The 14,512-nt window shown below is 36.5% G+C and overlaps 1 protein-coding gene across 1 annotated transcript in view; it reads left to right on the forward strand.

The window, feature by feature from the left end:
* TOMM70 (translocase of outer mitochondrial membrane 70) overlaps positions 1–14,512 on the forward strand; it is a 34,572-nt gene that overhangs the window by 3,435 nt on the left and 16,625 nt on the right. Inside the window, exons 2-4 of the mRNA XM_026492124.4 lie at positions 9,467–9,640; positions 11,915–12,041; positions 13,638–13,747. Of these exons, the coding sequence (XP_026347909.1) occupies positions 9,467–9,640; positions 11,915–12,041; positions 13,638–13,747 (411 nt within the window). The remainder of the gene's footprint in view (positions 1–9,466; positions 9,641–11,914; positions 12,042–13,637; positions 13,748–14,512) is intronic.

The following is a 14,512-nucleotide window of genomic DNA, read 5'->3' on the forward strand; positions in this document are numbered from 1 at the left end:
ATCTAAGCACTCTAGAATGGGAAGGGAGAAATGTACTTAAATATTTTAATTAGGGGGTCACAGACTGAGTAACCTGCTGTTTTCAGTCATTTTTGAAGTAAAGTAATTCTCTCCCCTTAAATGAGCTTCTTGTCATTTTAAAAATCAGGGCCACCAATGACATTCCTGTATAACTAAGTCTAGTGAACACCTTTCAGTCTTTATCTCACTCGATCTTTAGCTCACTCACATTGTCTGCTCTTAATTTCATAACTTTTCCTGTGGCTTCTGACATACTATATTCTGATTTTCTTTGCTTTTTAAAAATTTCTTGATACCTCCCTTGCTGATTGTTCTCGGTCTCCTTTCCAGGCTCTTTCCTCTGCCTCCTCTTTTTGGTGATCTTCATGGTTCTGTCATAAGCATTCTTACCTTTCACACCTTCACTCGATGCTTGTTTGCTCTACAGGAGCTTTATTTATCTCATGTACTGATAGCTCCCTAATTTCTTGCCTCTAGCCTAGACCTCTCAAGAGGCCCAAATTTAAGGGGAATTTTCCATTCACTACTTCACAGATATTTCACATCCAGACTCCTGTTTTTCCTGAGAGTACCCCTTATCAATGTGCCTCATCTAACTAGTTTCCCAAGCCAGAGACTTGGATATCATCTTAACTTTCTGCTCCTTGCGTGTTTTCCACATCCAATCCAGGAAAACACCTAGAAAATTCTCAAGTCTGACTACTACATTCGCATTGCCATTATTTCTCAACTAAATACCTGCTTCTCTCACTTGTCTTCCTCTAATCCATTTTGTCACTGCCAGAATAAATCTTGACAGCCCCACGCTTAAAATCATTAAGTCGTGTTCTGTTCATTCCCCACAACATAAAGTTCAAACTCACTGTCATGTAAGACCCTCCATGATCTTGATCCTGCTTGCTTCTTCAACTTTATATCTTGACACTTCCTCATGTTTTCCGTCTTTGAATATTCTGTGCCCAGTACCCCTACCTTCTCATCCTTCAAATCACAACATGTAAGTATTTTAACCTTTTCTGAAACCCTTTCTTTACCTGGGCATACCACTATGTGATTATGTAACACTGAACTTTTCCCTTCCACTTACCACATGTTACTAGTAGAGTTGCTTATTCGTGTCTTTCCTGCTATAACTCTGGAATATGTGAAGGCTAGGACTGGCTCTGTCTTACTCTTGTATTCTCAGAACCCAATACAATGCTTGGTACAAAGCAGAGGTTAAGTAAATGTACCAATGAAGCTTCATTTTTTGTAGGTATGTGTGTTTGTGTGTAAACGTGTGTGTGTGTGTGTGTGTGTGTGTGTGTGTATGTATACACATACATGTAGATTTTTAAAATATAATATGGGAAAGGACTTTATTATTATCTCAGTATTTTCTTGTTATCCTAGCTTTTATTCATATAAAAGTAACAGTTGGTCGATAAAGTATTTTAAAAGATTGTTTCACATGCTGTCAGTTTTCCCCAGTTGATTGCTACTTCTTTTAAGCTGGAATTCAAATTTTAAAATATGCTTTTGGAATTTGGTAAATATAAGGGAATGAAACCATTGAAAAGAAATACTATCAAACCACCTCGTGTATATTTTAACTTGATATAAATGTGTAATTATGGTGATAACCATTTTATTTTCTTATACATAGATTCCAGTTCATTTCCTTTCACAGTGACTATATGTGATCATCAGAATAATATTTTATAAATACTTGCTAAAAATTTACAGTGAGTTCTTATTGCCAAATGTATATCATTGAAAGCTTTCTGTAATGTAGTCAGTGTTACCATTGCAGGACTTATTTTGAAGGACTCTTTTTGGTTTCCCGAATTTCTCGTGTGTATATGTGCGCAAATAACTCTGTTGGGGTTGTTTTTCCTTCTTGGAGTATTTTCCCAACTCTCCTTTGTCAGTCATTTTTGGTTCCAGAGCAATTCCTGTGAGTAACCTTCATTGATTGTCAAACCTTGCTTTTTTTTTTTTAAACTTTGTATTCCACTCAATTTACTGTTATTATACTTTAGTATCTGTCACTTTGGTCTTTAAATGTTAATTGTTCTCCAGAGTAGATACGTCTCTCCAAAAGGTGTGGGGCAGATTCCTAGGTTTGCCTCTTGTTTGACAAGTTCTAGCACAGTGTTGTTGAAGAGACATACATACTTACTTTTCTCATTGTTTCGTTTTAGATTTATTACCTGAGTTATTTGTTTTTAATTCTTGTGTCTTACTCAGATAGTTTTGGATGTATGTGTGTATATATATATATGCAGTTGCTACTTTGGGCCTAATAATTTTCTGGTTATTACACAATATACTAATCACCTAATGTACATTTTCCTGATGTGAATTGCGGTTTCAATTTTTTTTAATCAGTAGTAGTTCTGCAGAGAAGCTGCCAGTCTACTTGTTTGTTTCTTACACTGCCCCTAGTATTCCTTCAGGATAAAGACTATCCTGTTGGTTGTTGTACAGTGGAGTTACGTCAGACGTGCTTTTAACTAAAATGAATTCAGTTATAATTGCTTGGCATAAAGAAAAAGATCTAATTGTGCTGATGATTCTTTGTCTTTTCATATAAAGACCTTTTGCCCTAGAGTCAGTACTGAGCAAGATAGGATATCTGAATCTCTTTGTTTTAGTTCCAGAATGTGAATCTGGGTGTGATTCTAACGATATTCTTCATAGAACGTGGATGACGATCCATGCAGTACAGTAGTTTAGGCAACCTGGAGTCAGATTGCTTGAATTTGAATCCTGCCTTAGGCAAATTAGTCTCCCTGGCCTTCAGTTGCTTTATATGTAAACTGAGGATAGTAATAGCACCTACCGTGCATCCCCACTGGAGTACCTGGAGTACTCTCTTTGAGATTCTTCAGAAGTAATTTTGACAGTTGATTTTTTCTTAATGCATTAACTTCAGGATTCCCTGTAAGATTTGGCGCCAAATATTTGTTGAATTCATTTAGCAGAATCACATCAAGTCATGGAGTTGACTCTGCTGGACAGTTATTATGAAGAGATGAAACTTAAAGTGTGGATGGAAAAAAACTAAGTTTTCTAGTAGACCATTTTAAATCATACTTTATGTGACATACTAGGCAGATGTAAATATCTTTTTCACAATTCATCTGTATTGTGACCGTATTCACAGAGTTTGAATTTATGCCCATGTTTGGAAATTTAGTATATGGCTGAAGTAAAGTAATGGAAGTTTATAGTCTTGTGTGTAGGTAATAGTAGTGGGAAGTTATTGGAGGGTTTTGAACAGGGAATGGCATGATACAATTCACTTGTTAAAAAAAATTTTCAGGTCAATTAGAAAATAATTTGTTGTAATTAATGCAGAAATTGCATTTTCACAGAATTTTAGTGTAAAATATTATGGAATGTTCAGAACCTTAAAAAGACTGTCCAAACCAAAAGTGATTTCCAATAAGATAAATGGCTTTATAGTCTTTTAAGTCTCCCTAGTAGCTTTTAGATATGCAAATAGACCATATGAAAGATACTAGCATTTCGAGATGTTCCCATTATGTTTTAGATCTGTATATCTTCATTTCTCATTTATAAAATATGCTTTCAAAATTGTCTCTGGGCTTATTTTCTAACTTTAATCTTTAATTCTGAAAGTTATTATAACTTGGGAATGTAGACTGCCGGCAGCAGGTGGGGAGTGACTGAATAGTAGTACAAAGGGTTCCTGTAGGATGGAATGAAAATCCCTCATAAAGAATTGTTAGTTGTGTGTTTTCTATATAAACTTTTTTGTCCAGTGCATATATTTTCATTTCTGCCTGGCTTTTGCCTCAAAGCTTATGAAAATAGGGTTTAGTTCCTGACACAGGAGAAGGCTGGGATTGTGTTAACCAGCTTTTTGCCCTAAATTTGATCAGTAGGCCAAAATAATTAGTTTTTCTGTACTGTCCCTGTTGTAATTCCATTATTTCTCTGCATTTTTATTAATGAATGGAAATAGTTGGACAGAAAGTAATTGGGCAGGCAGTGAGCTTAGGGTGGTAGGTTTATTAACCAAGATTATGCTCTATGAAAATGTAGTTTGGTTGCTTTCTGGAGTAGCAGTGGAGGAAAATTTGCAACTTGGTGATTTGCCTATGAAATTTGATCCTTTTCCATAGTATCATTCTGACCATTGTGGGTGTTGGGTTGTGTTTCTGTTTTTGTGGGTTTTTGTTGTTTGGGGGGGTGTTGTGTGTGTGTTTTATTTTTTTTAACAGTATAATAAGGAAAGGAAATTAACCAGACTCTGATTTTGGCCTTAGGAGTTACAGAATTTTTTTTTTTTTTTATTTTTAAGTAATCTCTACACCTACTATGGGGCTCGAACTCAGAACCCCAACATGAAGAGTCACATGCTGTACTGACTGAGCCAGCCAAGAATCTTGGAGTAAAAGAATTTTTAATAATTTTAAAAGGAGCTGTTATAAAACTTTACTAAAAGTGGGGGAAAATAGCTAATTGAAAGATTCACTTGATTGGTTTTAAGTTGATTTAGACTTTGCTGAATAAAAGTAGGAACTGTCTATCCTAAGTAGAAGAAGGAAGCCTTGTGTACTCATTTCTCTGTTCTTTTATCAGCCCTTGCTATGACTGCTTTTTCTGGTATTCTGTATGATATTATTTAGTCTTAAACTTCTAGTAGACAAGAAAGAGTTCACTGCTATTTCTGCTAATGAAACAAGGTCATTACTCTGTCCAGAAAATGTATTTTATCTAATCTGCTAATCTTTCTTAAAAATACTAAATAAATCTTCAGTAGGTCTGTAGTCAGATATACTTCTCACATGCTTTTAATATGCCACATTATTTTCTACATAAACAGTCCCCAGTGTTTAAGGGTGTGTATTAGCCATGTTCTAAATGACTTAGAAACATTGTAAACTTTTTGCCAGAAATTGGAAGAATGTTTTTCTTGATATATAATGTCGGAAGTAACTGAGTTTCATTATTTTGAAGTTTTATTAGGCACATAAAGATTTGTGATTATGATGTGTTCTTGGCAGATTGTGCCTTTTATCAATATAACTGTCCTTCTGTGTTCCATCTGAGGCTTTTTAATGGTTATTTGTCTGATACTGCCTTTTTCTTAGTATATGCCTTCTGTAACTTTTTTTTACATTCTTTTTGACCTGTCACTTTGTTTTAGGTCATGCCTAATAGGCAGCATAGTTTTTTTAATATGGAGATTTAACCTTTTCACATTTATTGTGATTCTTAACATGTTTAATCCTGCTATATGTAAGCTGCTTTTTTGTTTCCTTATCCTCTCCTTCCTGCTTGTATTGATCATTTGCCCCTCTTTGGGGTTTATTTTTAGTGGTAAGGAAGTTGTACCACTTCTATTTCTGTTCTTGTGTTCAACCTTAAAAGCTAGTTTGGCGAGGTATAAGATTGTTCGGAACTTTAAGTTGTTACTTCATTGTTTTTTTTTAGTACCTCATGTTTGTGACATTCTAACACCAGTTTGGTTCTTTTTCCTTTGTGGACATCCTATTTTTTCAACCTAAAAACTTTCAGGATTTTTGTTGGGAGATTTCACTGTGATGTGTCTGAAAATGTGTCATTTCAGCTCCAGAAATTTTTCTAATAATTCCTTAAACACACCTTTCTGTGCCTCTCTTTCTAAACTCCAGATAGATAGATGTTGGAACATCTGGATTTATACTCCATGTCGTTTAACTTTTCCTCCAAACTTTTCACCTCCCGATCCTCTGTTTTCACTGCATTCTGGCAGATATCCTTGGCTCTACCTTCTACTTGTTAATTTGTTTCTCAGTTATGCCCATTCTAATATGCAGTCCCAGACCATCTATTGAGTTGACTGTAATAATCCTTTTTGATTTTCACGATGTCTAATTGGTGCTCTGTAAAAGCAGCCTCTTTTTTTAATTTTTAGAGGGAGAGGGAGAAAGAGAATCTTAAGCAGGCTCCACACCCAGCACAGAGCCTGACACAGGGCTCGGTCTCACTACCCTGAGATCATGACCTGAGCTGAAATCAAGAGTCCGACACTTAACTGACTGAGCCACCCATGCACCCCAAAAGCAGCCTGTTTTTTTAAATGACTATGATAGCCTCTTACTCCTCTGATGTTCAAGTTTCTGTTTGCTTGGTTTATCCTGCTTTTCTCAAATACTATCTCTCTAATGTTAGCAGTACTCGGCAATGTGGTCCCTTAGAAGACTGCCCAGGTATGCCTGTCACTTGTCTTTTGGGTGTAGAGGATCCTCGCTCCTTGTGGATGACAGAGCCCTACTCCAGTCTGACTTCTGTTTCTCTCAGTGGAGTGGGAGGACTGTTGAAGTTGCTTCAAATGCAGTTTTCCAGCAATCAACTTGATAGTTGCCCTCCTGTAGTCCATGGCCACATAAGAGATTCCAGGTTGTCTATTATGGATGTTTTGTGCCAAGGATTTTCACTGTCAGAGTTTTTGGAAGATGATAAGGCTTTTGACAAATGGAAGATTGTATATTCATCTTTTATTTATGGTTTATTTGGTTCTTTTCATCCTCCTACATCCTGGTTTTAAACTATATTCCTTATTGACACCAGCTGGCTTAAACTAAGTGTTTAATATTCTGAACTTAGGGGGTGCCTGGCTGGCTCAGTCAGTAGAGCATGTGGCTCTTGATCTCAGGAGTCATGAGTTCAAGCCCCATGTTGGGTGTGGAGCCTACTTAAAAAAATGTATTAATATATCTGAACTTAGATAAATGCAGTTTCTAATATCTTTGCACACTATACTTTTAAAAAATAACTATAGTTGTACTCAGGCTAAAGGAGAAGGGGAGTGAAAGGTAAATGCGGGGGAAGCCTCAAAGAAAAATGAAGCAAGAGTAAGGGAAGAAAGAGCAGATACAAAAAAGGGTTGCTGTTTCATTTTCTCTTTGTGAGTGAGATGCCCTGGGCCCTAAGCAACTTGGCTTTCACAGTTAAGTTATTTATAAGGGCAGCTGCTTTTGCTTTTTTCAACAGTGCTTACTTGTTGAAGATCTATAGATTCATTCTTTCATAGTCACATATTTGTTAAAGTTGGATGGTGCTGACAAAGTTTTGGGTAAAGACGTGCCACAAAGCTCTTCGATTTAGTAGTTAGAACCTGGATAACTGGAATTGTCTCCAGAATGCTTCCCAAATGTTGACTGAAGTATTCACAGCTATCCTCAGTGGGTGGTAACTACCAACTCTTCTGTATTGTACACATGAAGAATGTAAGTTGGGTCCCCCAGAAAAATTCTGAGACAAAGATGGGAGTACAAAAAATTTATTGATGAACAAACAACAGATTTGGAGTAACAATTATAATGAAGATGGCAAAGTGTTTCTAGTATCTGTTCTACACTGTTGTCAAACAGCCTAAAAGAAAAATAGCAGCACACATGAATAAAATGGTTTTCAGAATAAGAAAGCCACATGGTCAATAAACATGAAAAGATTTTCAGATTTATTAATAATGAGTAAAATGAAAATCAAAATAATATTGGAATATTACTTTATATCATGATTTTTCAATGAACTTGGCACTGTTGACATTTTGGATCTGATAATTCTTTGTGCTGGGGGGCTGTGCTGTGCATTGCAGAATGTTTACCAGCATCCCTGGTACCCACCAGGTAACAATAGCAGCTAATCACCCCTACCTCCTGCGGCTTTGGTTGTGACAATCAGAAATGTCTCCAGACATTGTGAAATGTGTCCTAACCAGTAAAATCACTCCTGATGGAGAACCCATTAGACTGGCAAAAATTAGCTGTCACAACTCTTGCTGGCAGGAATGACAGGAAAGTGGATCTTTACATTTAAAGTACTACAGCAATTTTTTTGAAATTAAAAATACATAAACCTTGTGGAATTTAAGAATACAGATGAACAAATGGGAAGGGGAAAAAGAAAAAAAGGAGAGGGAAACAAGCCATAAGAGACTCTTAACAATAGAGAACAAACTGAGGGTTGATGGAGGAATGTTGGGGGGATGATGGGCTAAATGGGTCATGAGTATTAAGAAAGGCACTTGTAATTGGTGAATCACTGAATTCTACTCCAAAAAGTAATTGCACTGTATGTTAACTACCTAAAATTTTAAATAAAATAAAAACTTGTAATATGAAAAAAATAAGTAACCTTTGGCTTAACAATCCTACTACTGACTCTTTATCCCATGAAGATATTTATATGAAGTGACTTACACTGTAAACAGCCACTCTGCCTCCCCATTTTTCTTCTGTCAGTTTTTCACCGTTTATTTTCATTTATTTATTTATTTATTTATTTTTATTATGTTAGCCACCATACAGTACTTCATTAGGTTTTGATGTAGTGTTCCATGATTCATTGCTTGTGTATAACACCTAATGTTCATTGCGGTACGTGCCCTCCTTAATACCCATCACTGGGCTAACCCATCCCTCAACGTCCTCCCCTCTGAAACCCTCAGATTATTTCCCAGAGTCCATAGTCTCTCATGGTTCATCTCCCCCTCAATTCCCGCCCCCCTTCAGTTTTCCCTTCCTTCCCCTAATGTCCTCCGTGCTAGTCCTTATGTTCCACATATGAGTGAAACCATGTGATAATTGTCTTTCTCTGCTTGATTTATTTCACTTAGCATAATCCCCTCCTGTTCCATCCATGTCGATGCAAATGGTGGGTATTCATCCTTTCTGATGGCTGAGAAATATTCCATTGTATATATGGACCACATCTTCTCTATCCATTCATCTGTTGAAGGGCATCTCGGCTCCTTCCACAGTTTACTATTGTGGACATTGCTGCTATGAACATTGGGGTGCATGTGCCCCTTCTTTTCACTACATCTGTATCTTTGGGGTAAATACCCAGTAGTGCAGTTGCTGGGTCATAGGGTAGCTCTATTTTTAACTTCTTGAGGAACCTCCACACTGTTTTCCCAAGTGGCTGCACCAGCTTGCATTCCCACCACCAGTGTAAGAGGGTTCCCCTTTCTCCACATCCTCTCCAACATTTGTTGTTTCCTGCCTTGTTAATTTTAGCCATTCTAACTGGTGTAAGGTGGTATCTCAGTGTGGTTTTGATTTGAATTTCCCTGATGGCTAATGATGAACATTTTTTCATGTGTCTGTTAGCCATTTCTTTTTTTTTTTTTTTTTAAAGATTTTATTTATTTATTTGACAGAGATAGAGACAGCCAGCGAGAGAGGGAACACAAGAAGGGGGAGTGGGAGAGGAAGAAGCAGGCTCATAGCGGAGGAGCCTGACGTGGGGCTCGATCCCGTAACGCCGGGATCACGCCCTGAGCCGGAGGCAGACGCTTAACCGCTGTGCCACCCAGGCGCCCCCTGTTAGCCATTTCTGTGTCTTCTTTGGAGAAGTGTCTGTTCATGTAGTTTATCACTGTTTAATCACTGATCTGAATCTATTCCTGAGTATTGGTAAGTGTTATTTCCTTTCATTTTAGAACTCTCTTGATAGAGCCCAAGCAGCCAAGAACAAAGGCAACAAATATTTTAAAGCAGGAAAATATGAACAAGCTATTCAGTGCTATACTGAGGCGATCAGTTTGTGCCCTATAGAGAAGAACGCTGACCTTTCCACGTTTTATCAAAACAGAGCTGCTGCCTTTGAACAGTTGGTATGTATCTTAGGTGGTTTTTTTCTTCTTTTTGTTTTCTTTATTTGTATAGTGTTTCAGTTAATACTACCCAAATCTAATAAATTTTCTGAACATTTACAATTGTTTTGAAATTACAGGGTTTTTGTTTTCATATCCTTTAATTACATAACTTTTTTAAGAACAGATTTTAGTTTTGCTGGTTACAAATATAACCCAAAGTTATATTTATATCAGATTTTATAAAATTAGATAATACAGGAAGCTACAGTTTCTGGTGACCCCATCCTTCTCAACAGTTTGAGGCTATTATTTCAACTTTTTTTCTCCATATGTGGGGTTGGGGGGAGACCTATTTTATTTTATTTTATTTTATTTTATTTTATTTATTTGTTGTAACATATTCTTTCAGTTGCCACTATATCTTGTGCAGTTTTTCTTAGCACATGAAGATTTGTCATTCTTCCTGAAATGCTGTATATAGTAGCTGTTGTATAGTTGCATACTGGGAACATCTTCTTATTGATGAACATTTGGATTGTTTCCTATTTTACCTATTGCATTCAGTGTTTGAGTAAATATTTTCGTAAGTATTTTTTTGTATACTTTTGGGAGGATAAAATTCAAGAATAAAATTCTAGAAATGAAAATATAAAGAAACAGCATCAATACCTATGCTCAACAATAATAATATGAACATGCTTGTTTGCTATCATTGTCACTGACTTATATCATCAGTCTTAATAATATTTGCCATTCTGGTAGGAGAAAAATGCTGTCTCTCATTGTTTTAATTTGCACTTTTTAAGATGTTACTAAAGTTGACCATCCTTTTCTGTTGTTATTGGGCAATTGTATTCTCGCCATTTATTGTTCAACCAAATTTTATGGACTGTCTCCTATATGGAAGGTTACTGTGGTACGAGTTGGGTTTATAAAAGCAAACAGTTATGCATAGAGCTCAAGGATAGCTAAACAACAAACTAGTAAATGACATTTTCATAAATGTTTTAAAGAATTAACCTGATCTGTAATAGAGGAATGACTGGGGGTGGGGTTGGTACATAAAACAGAGAAGACAGTGTTACAAATAGAGGAAACCATATGTGTAATTGCTCTGAGGCAGGAAAGAGTTTGGTGTGATTAAAGAATTATAAAGGATCCTAGAGTATAGAGATATGCAACTGGAGAAGTAGTAGAGGGCAGATGAGACAAAGCCTTGCATATTGCATAGGTAGGGAGATTGGATTTGATTCTGGGTCTAGTGGAAAATATTTAAGGATATTAAGTAGAGCAGGAACATCCTCTAAACTTGCTTTCAGTGTTCTGTCAAGAATATAGGGAGGAAGGCGTGGAGACAAGGAGACCACATAAGGGTGCTGTTGTAGTAGTCTAGGTGAAACATGAAAGAAAGCTGAGAACAACACCTTGCTGTTGTATTGGATGTGACCAGTAAAGAAAAGCAGGAATGTTAATAACGATAGAATGGGGAAGGAGTGAGACAGCTAAGTAGAAGTTGAATTAAGAAATGTCTTTATTTTAAGGAAGTGGTTTGGGCTAAAGATTCAAATCCGAGAGCCGCCTAATTTTAGATTTTATGTAATGCCAGGACAATGGATGTAATCACCTAGAGAGAGAAGAGATGAGGCCGTGAGGGTTCCACTTGTAGAACTCAGGTGGAGGGGGGAGAATTTAGCAAAGGAAATTGAGAAGGAGCACACGTTGAGGTAGGCAGAAGTCAAGTAGAGTGGCTGTTCTTTGGAGGTTTGGCAATAAAGAGCTAAGAAATGGGGTAGTAGCTGCAGGGAATGGGGATTTTTGAAAGATAGAAAATACTAGAGTGAGTGTTTTTATGCTCATGGGAATGCTTCAGTAGAGATGTAGTTTGATGCAGAGGAGAAATAGTTAACAGAGTGAAGTCCTTGAAGTGGGGACAGTGTGGATCCAGATCACAAGTGGAGGGGTGGCCTCTGATGAAGAGGGGCACTTCCTCACTTTTAACAGCAGGGAAGGAGATGATATGAGCACAGAGATGCAGGTAGGTTTGTAGATTTGGTGGTAGAAAGATGGCCTAAGTAGGTCTTTTGCCTGTTCTTGAAAATCAGGTTGCTTTTCTTATTACAGGTATTTATATGAGCTGTTACAATATATTGTGGATATTAACACTTTTTATGTATTGGGAATATTTTTGTGTGTTGTGGGACTCTTAATACTCAGCCTGTTAAGTTTCCAAAACTGATTTCTCTTGAACAGTGCTTCCTTTAGTGTGACTTTTTTTAATACTTTTAATTACAGCAAAAATGGAAAGAGGTGGCACAAGATTGTACAAAGGCTGTTGAACTTAATCCCAAATATGTGAAAGCTCTCTTTAGACGTGCAAAAGCCCACGAGAAGCTAGACAATAAGAAGGAATGTTTAGAAGGTGAGGGTATTTTTGTGTTTACATATGAAAATTACTAAAGGCTTTGTAGTCATTGGTAAATTTATATGAAACTCAGCTTGTGAGTAGAGAAATCATTTGTATTTAAAAGTTAGTTTCTTCCCCAACTGAGAGTTTGTTTTCTAGTTTAAATTGAGATTGTTGACACTGGAGTGTTGTCTCTATTCTCAGTTATGGAATTACATTAGTATTAACATTTGAAGTTTACATCCCATACATTTTTAACTTGGCAATTAATGAGCCTCAGTGTAATTCCATAAATAAGAAATCAGAAAATAGGTTTTAGTCAGTGATAGTGCTGCTAAGATTCTGCATATTTTCAGTGATTATCCTATATAAATATGAAATAATTTTGAGATGAATCATTAACATTTGGTTTTTGCTCTGGTATTTTCAAACGTGATTTTATACCCGATTGGAAATTATGTAGTTGGTACAAAGCATCAAGTGAATTTGCCATTCTCCGTAAATACTATAAATATTCTGCGGCCTCTAATTGGCCATATTTGCTTCCAGAACTTCAATTAGAATATATAGGCCACTGGCTTTTAAAGTACATTTTTGTAGGTGACATGGAGCTAAACCAAAATGTGATTTCTACAGGCTAAATCTGCTTTAAAAGCATCAATAACCAGATTTTGCCATAATTTTTTTAAATAACATTATTTAAAAGGAAAAAGCCATTTTATTTTTAAGGTCTGGATTTCCAAGTGAGGGTGGTTTAGAGAACGTTTTAGAAAAATTTGAGGGTTTGTGGTGTCGTATACTTTGCTGGTGGGTAGAAGGACAGTTGGTTTGGAAAAGAGAATTCTGAGTTTTCAGCCAGCCGTCCAAGTTACTAATAGTTAATAATTGGTAGAAAGGAGGATAAGTGGATTTTAGATAGGAGGAATGGGATGGGAAAAAGACATTAACACTGGTTTTAGCCAGGTTGTCAGGGGAACATAACAGCAGATTGACTTGTTTGAGGATTTGAAATTTTGAGAAACTGAATTCAGAAAGAGTGGGAACAGCCAGTGTTTGAGTGTTCTGAAAGGTTGAGAGTTTAAGGAACCACTGATCTTTTAAATTTGAAACCACTTTATCTTGAGCTGTGGCATAACCAGATGAAAATGGTATTTTGCAGCAGATTTAATTGAGAACTCTGTGGCCAGATGGCTTTGGACACAAGGAATAATTCTGAGGCCTATAAAAAGAATCAGCCATGAGAGAGCCACATTTCACTGATTTGGCCTTTAGGTACTGGACAGAAGAGAATCTTCCTGGATTCCTTGTTTATTTACTATGTAGAATGTGAGAGTGGTGAGGAACATCACAAACCATGCAGTATAGTCCCTTGGATTTCACAGGTGAGGAAAGTGAATAACCAGAGAAGTGGAATGAATTTCTGAGCTTTGAGTTTGGTTATAGAGTATATAAAGCTAAATTGTTGAACAGAATCAATTTACTGGAAATGAAATTGATAGCTACACCAGGCTGTCGATTTGGTATGGCTTTGTGTGGTAACATTGTGCCCATCTGATGCTGCTGATGATCTATGCAATAATTTTATACTTCTATTTTTTCCATCATTTCTAGATGTCACTGCTGTGTGTATACTAGAAGGGTTCCAAAATCAACAAAGCATGCTGTTAGCTGATAAAGTTCTTAAACTTCTTGGAAAAGAGAAAGCCAAAGAAAAATACAAGGTAAGTCTGAGTTGGTCAGTAGAGGGAATATACATTACGAAGGGTCATTTTTAATTTACACTGCTTAAACTTGGATGTGATAGTAATGGCAACAGCTGAAATTAGATCTGCATTGTATTTCTTTTTCTGTAATCTTGGGCTTTTGTAGCTTATCTTTTCAAAATAAGAATGTAGGCTATATCCAATATTGTATCTGGAGGATGGACACTGAAAGACTTCATCTATATTAGGGGTCACCGAACAAGGCCTGTGGGCCACAGCCAGTCGGCCACCTGATTGTATAAATAATCTTTTACTGGAACACAGCACTCACACATCGTTTGTGGCTGCTTTTAAGCTAAAACAGCAGAGTGGAGTGGTTGTGGCACTGCAAAGCCTAAACATTATTTGGTCTTTTACAGGAAAAATTTGCCAACTCCTGTCTATATCATTAAAGTTTTTAAAGGTGTATTTAATATATAAATTGGCACTGGTTTTAGGCAGTCTCTTGATCTTAATTCAAGAGACATTATTGAACAAAGCAATTTTAGAAGGGTGGTTAGATATGGTCCTTGCCCTTACAGAATTATTAGTGAGAGAGACCATTAATAAGTGTAAAAGGCATGATATGGTGAAGCATCATGGAGGGATATCAGTAGAGTGCCATGAGACTACCACAGGCATTACTAAATATCACTGGAGATTTTCTGCTAAACTTCAGTAATATTGAGGCAATTGTTCCTTTATCTTTAAGAATAACTTTTCTCTTAAATTGATTTTAATAAG

Source organism: Ursus arctos, unplaced genomic scaffold (genome assembly GCF_023065955.2).
Source record: "Ursus arctos isolate Adak ecotype North America unplaced genomic scaffold, UrsArc2.0 scaffold_4, whole genome shotgun sequence".
Classification (NCBI taxonomy): domain Eukaryota; kingdom Metazoa; phylum Chordata; class Mammalia; order Carnivora; family Ursidae; genus Ursus; species Ursus arctos.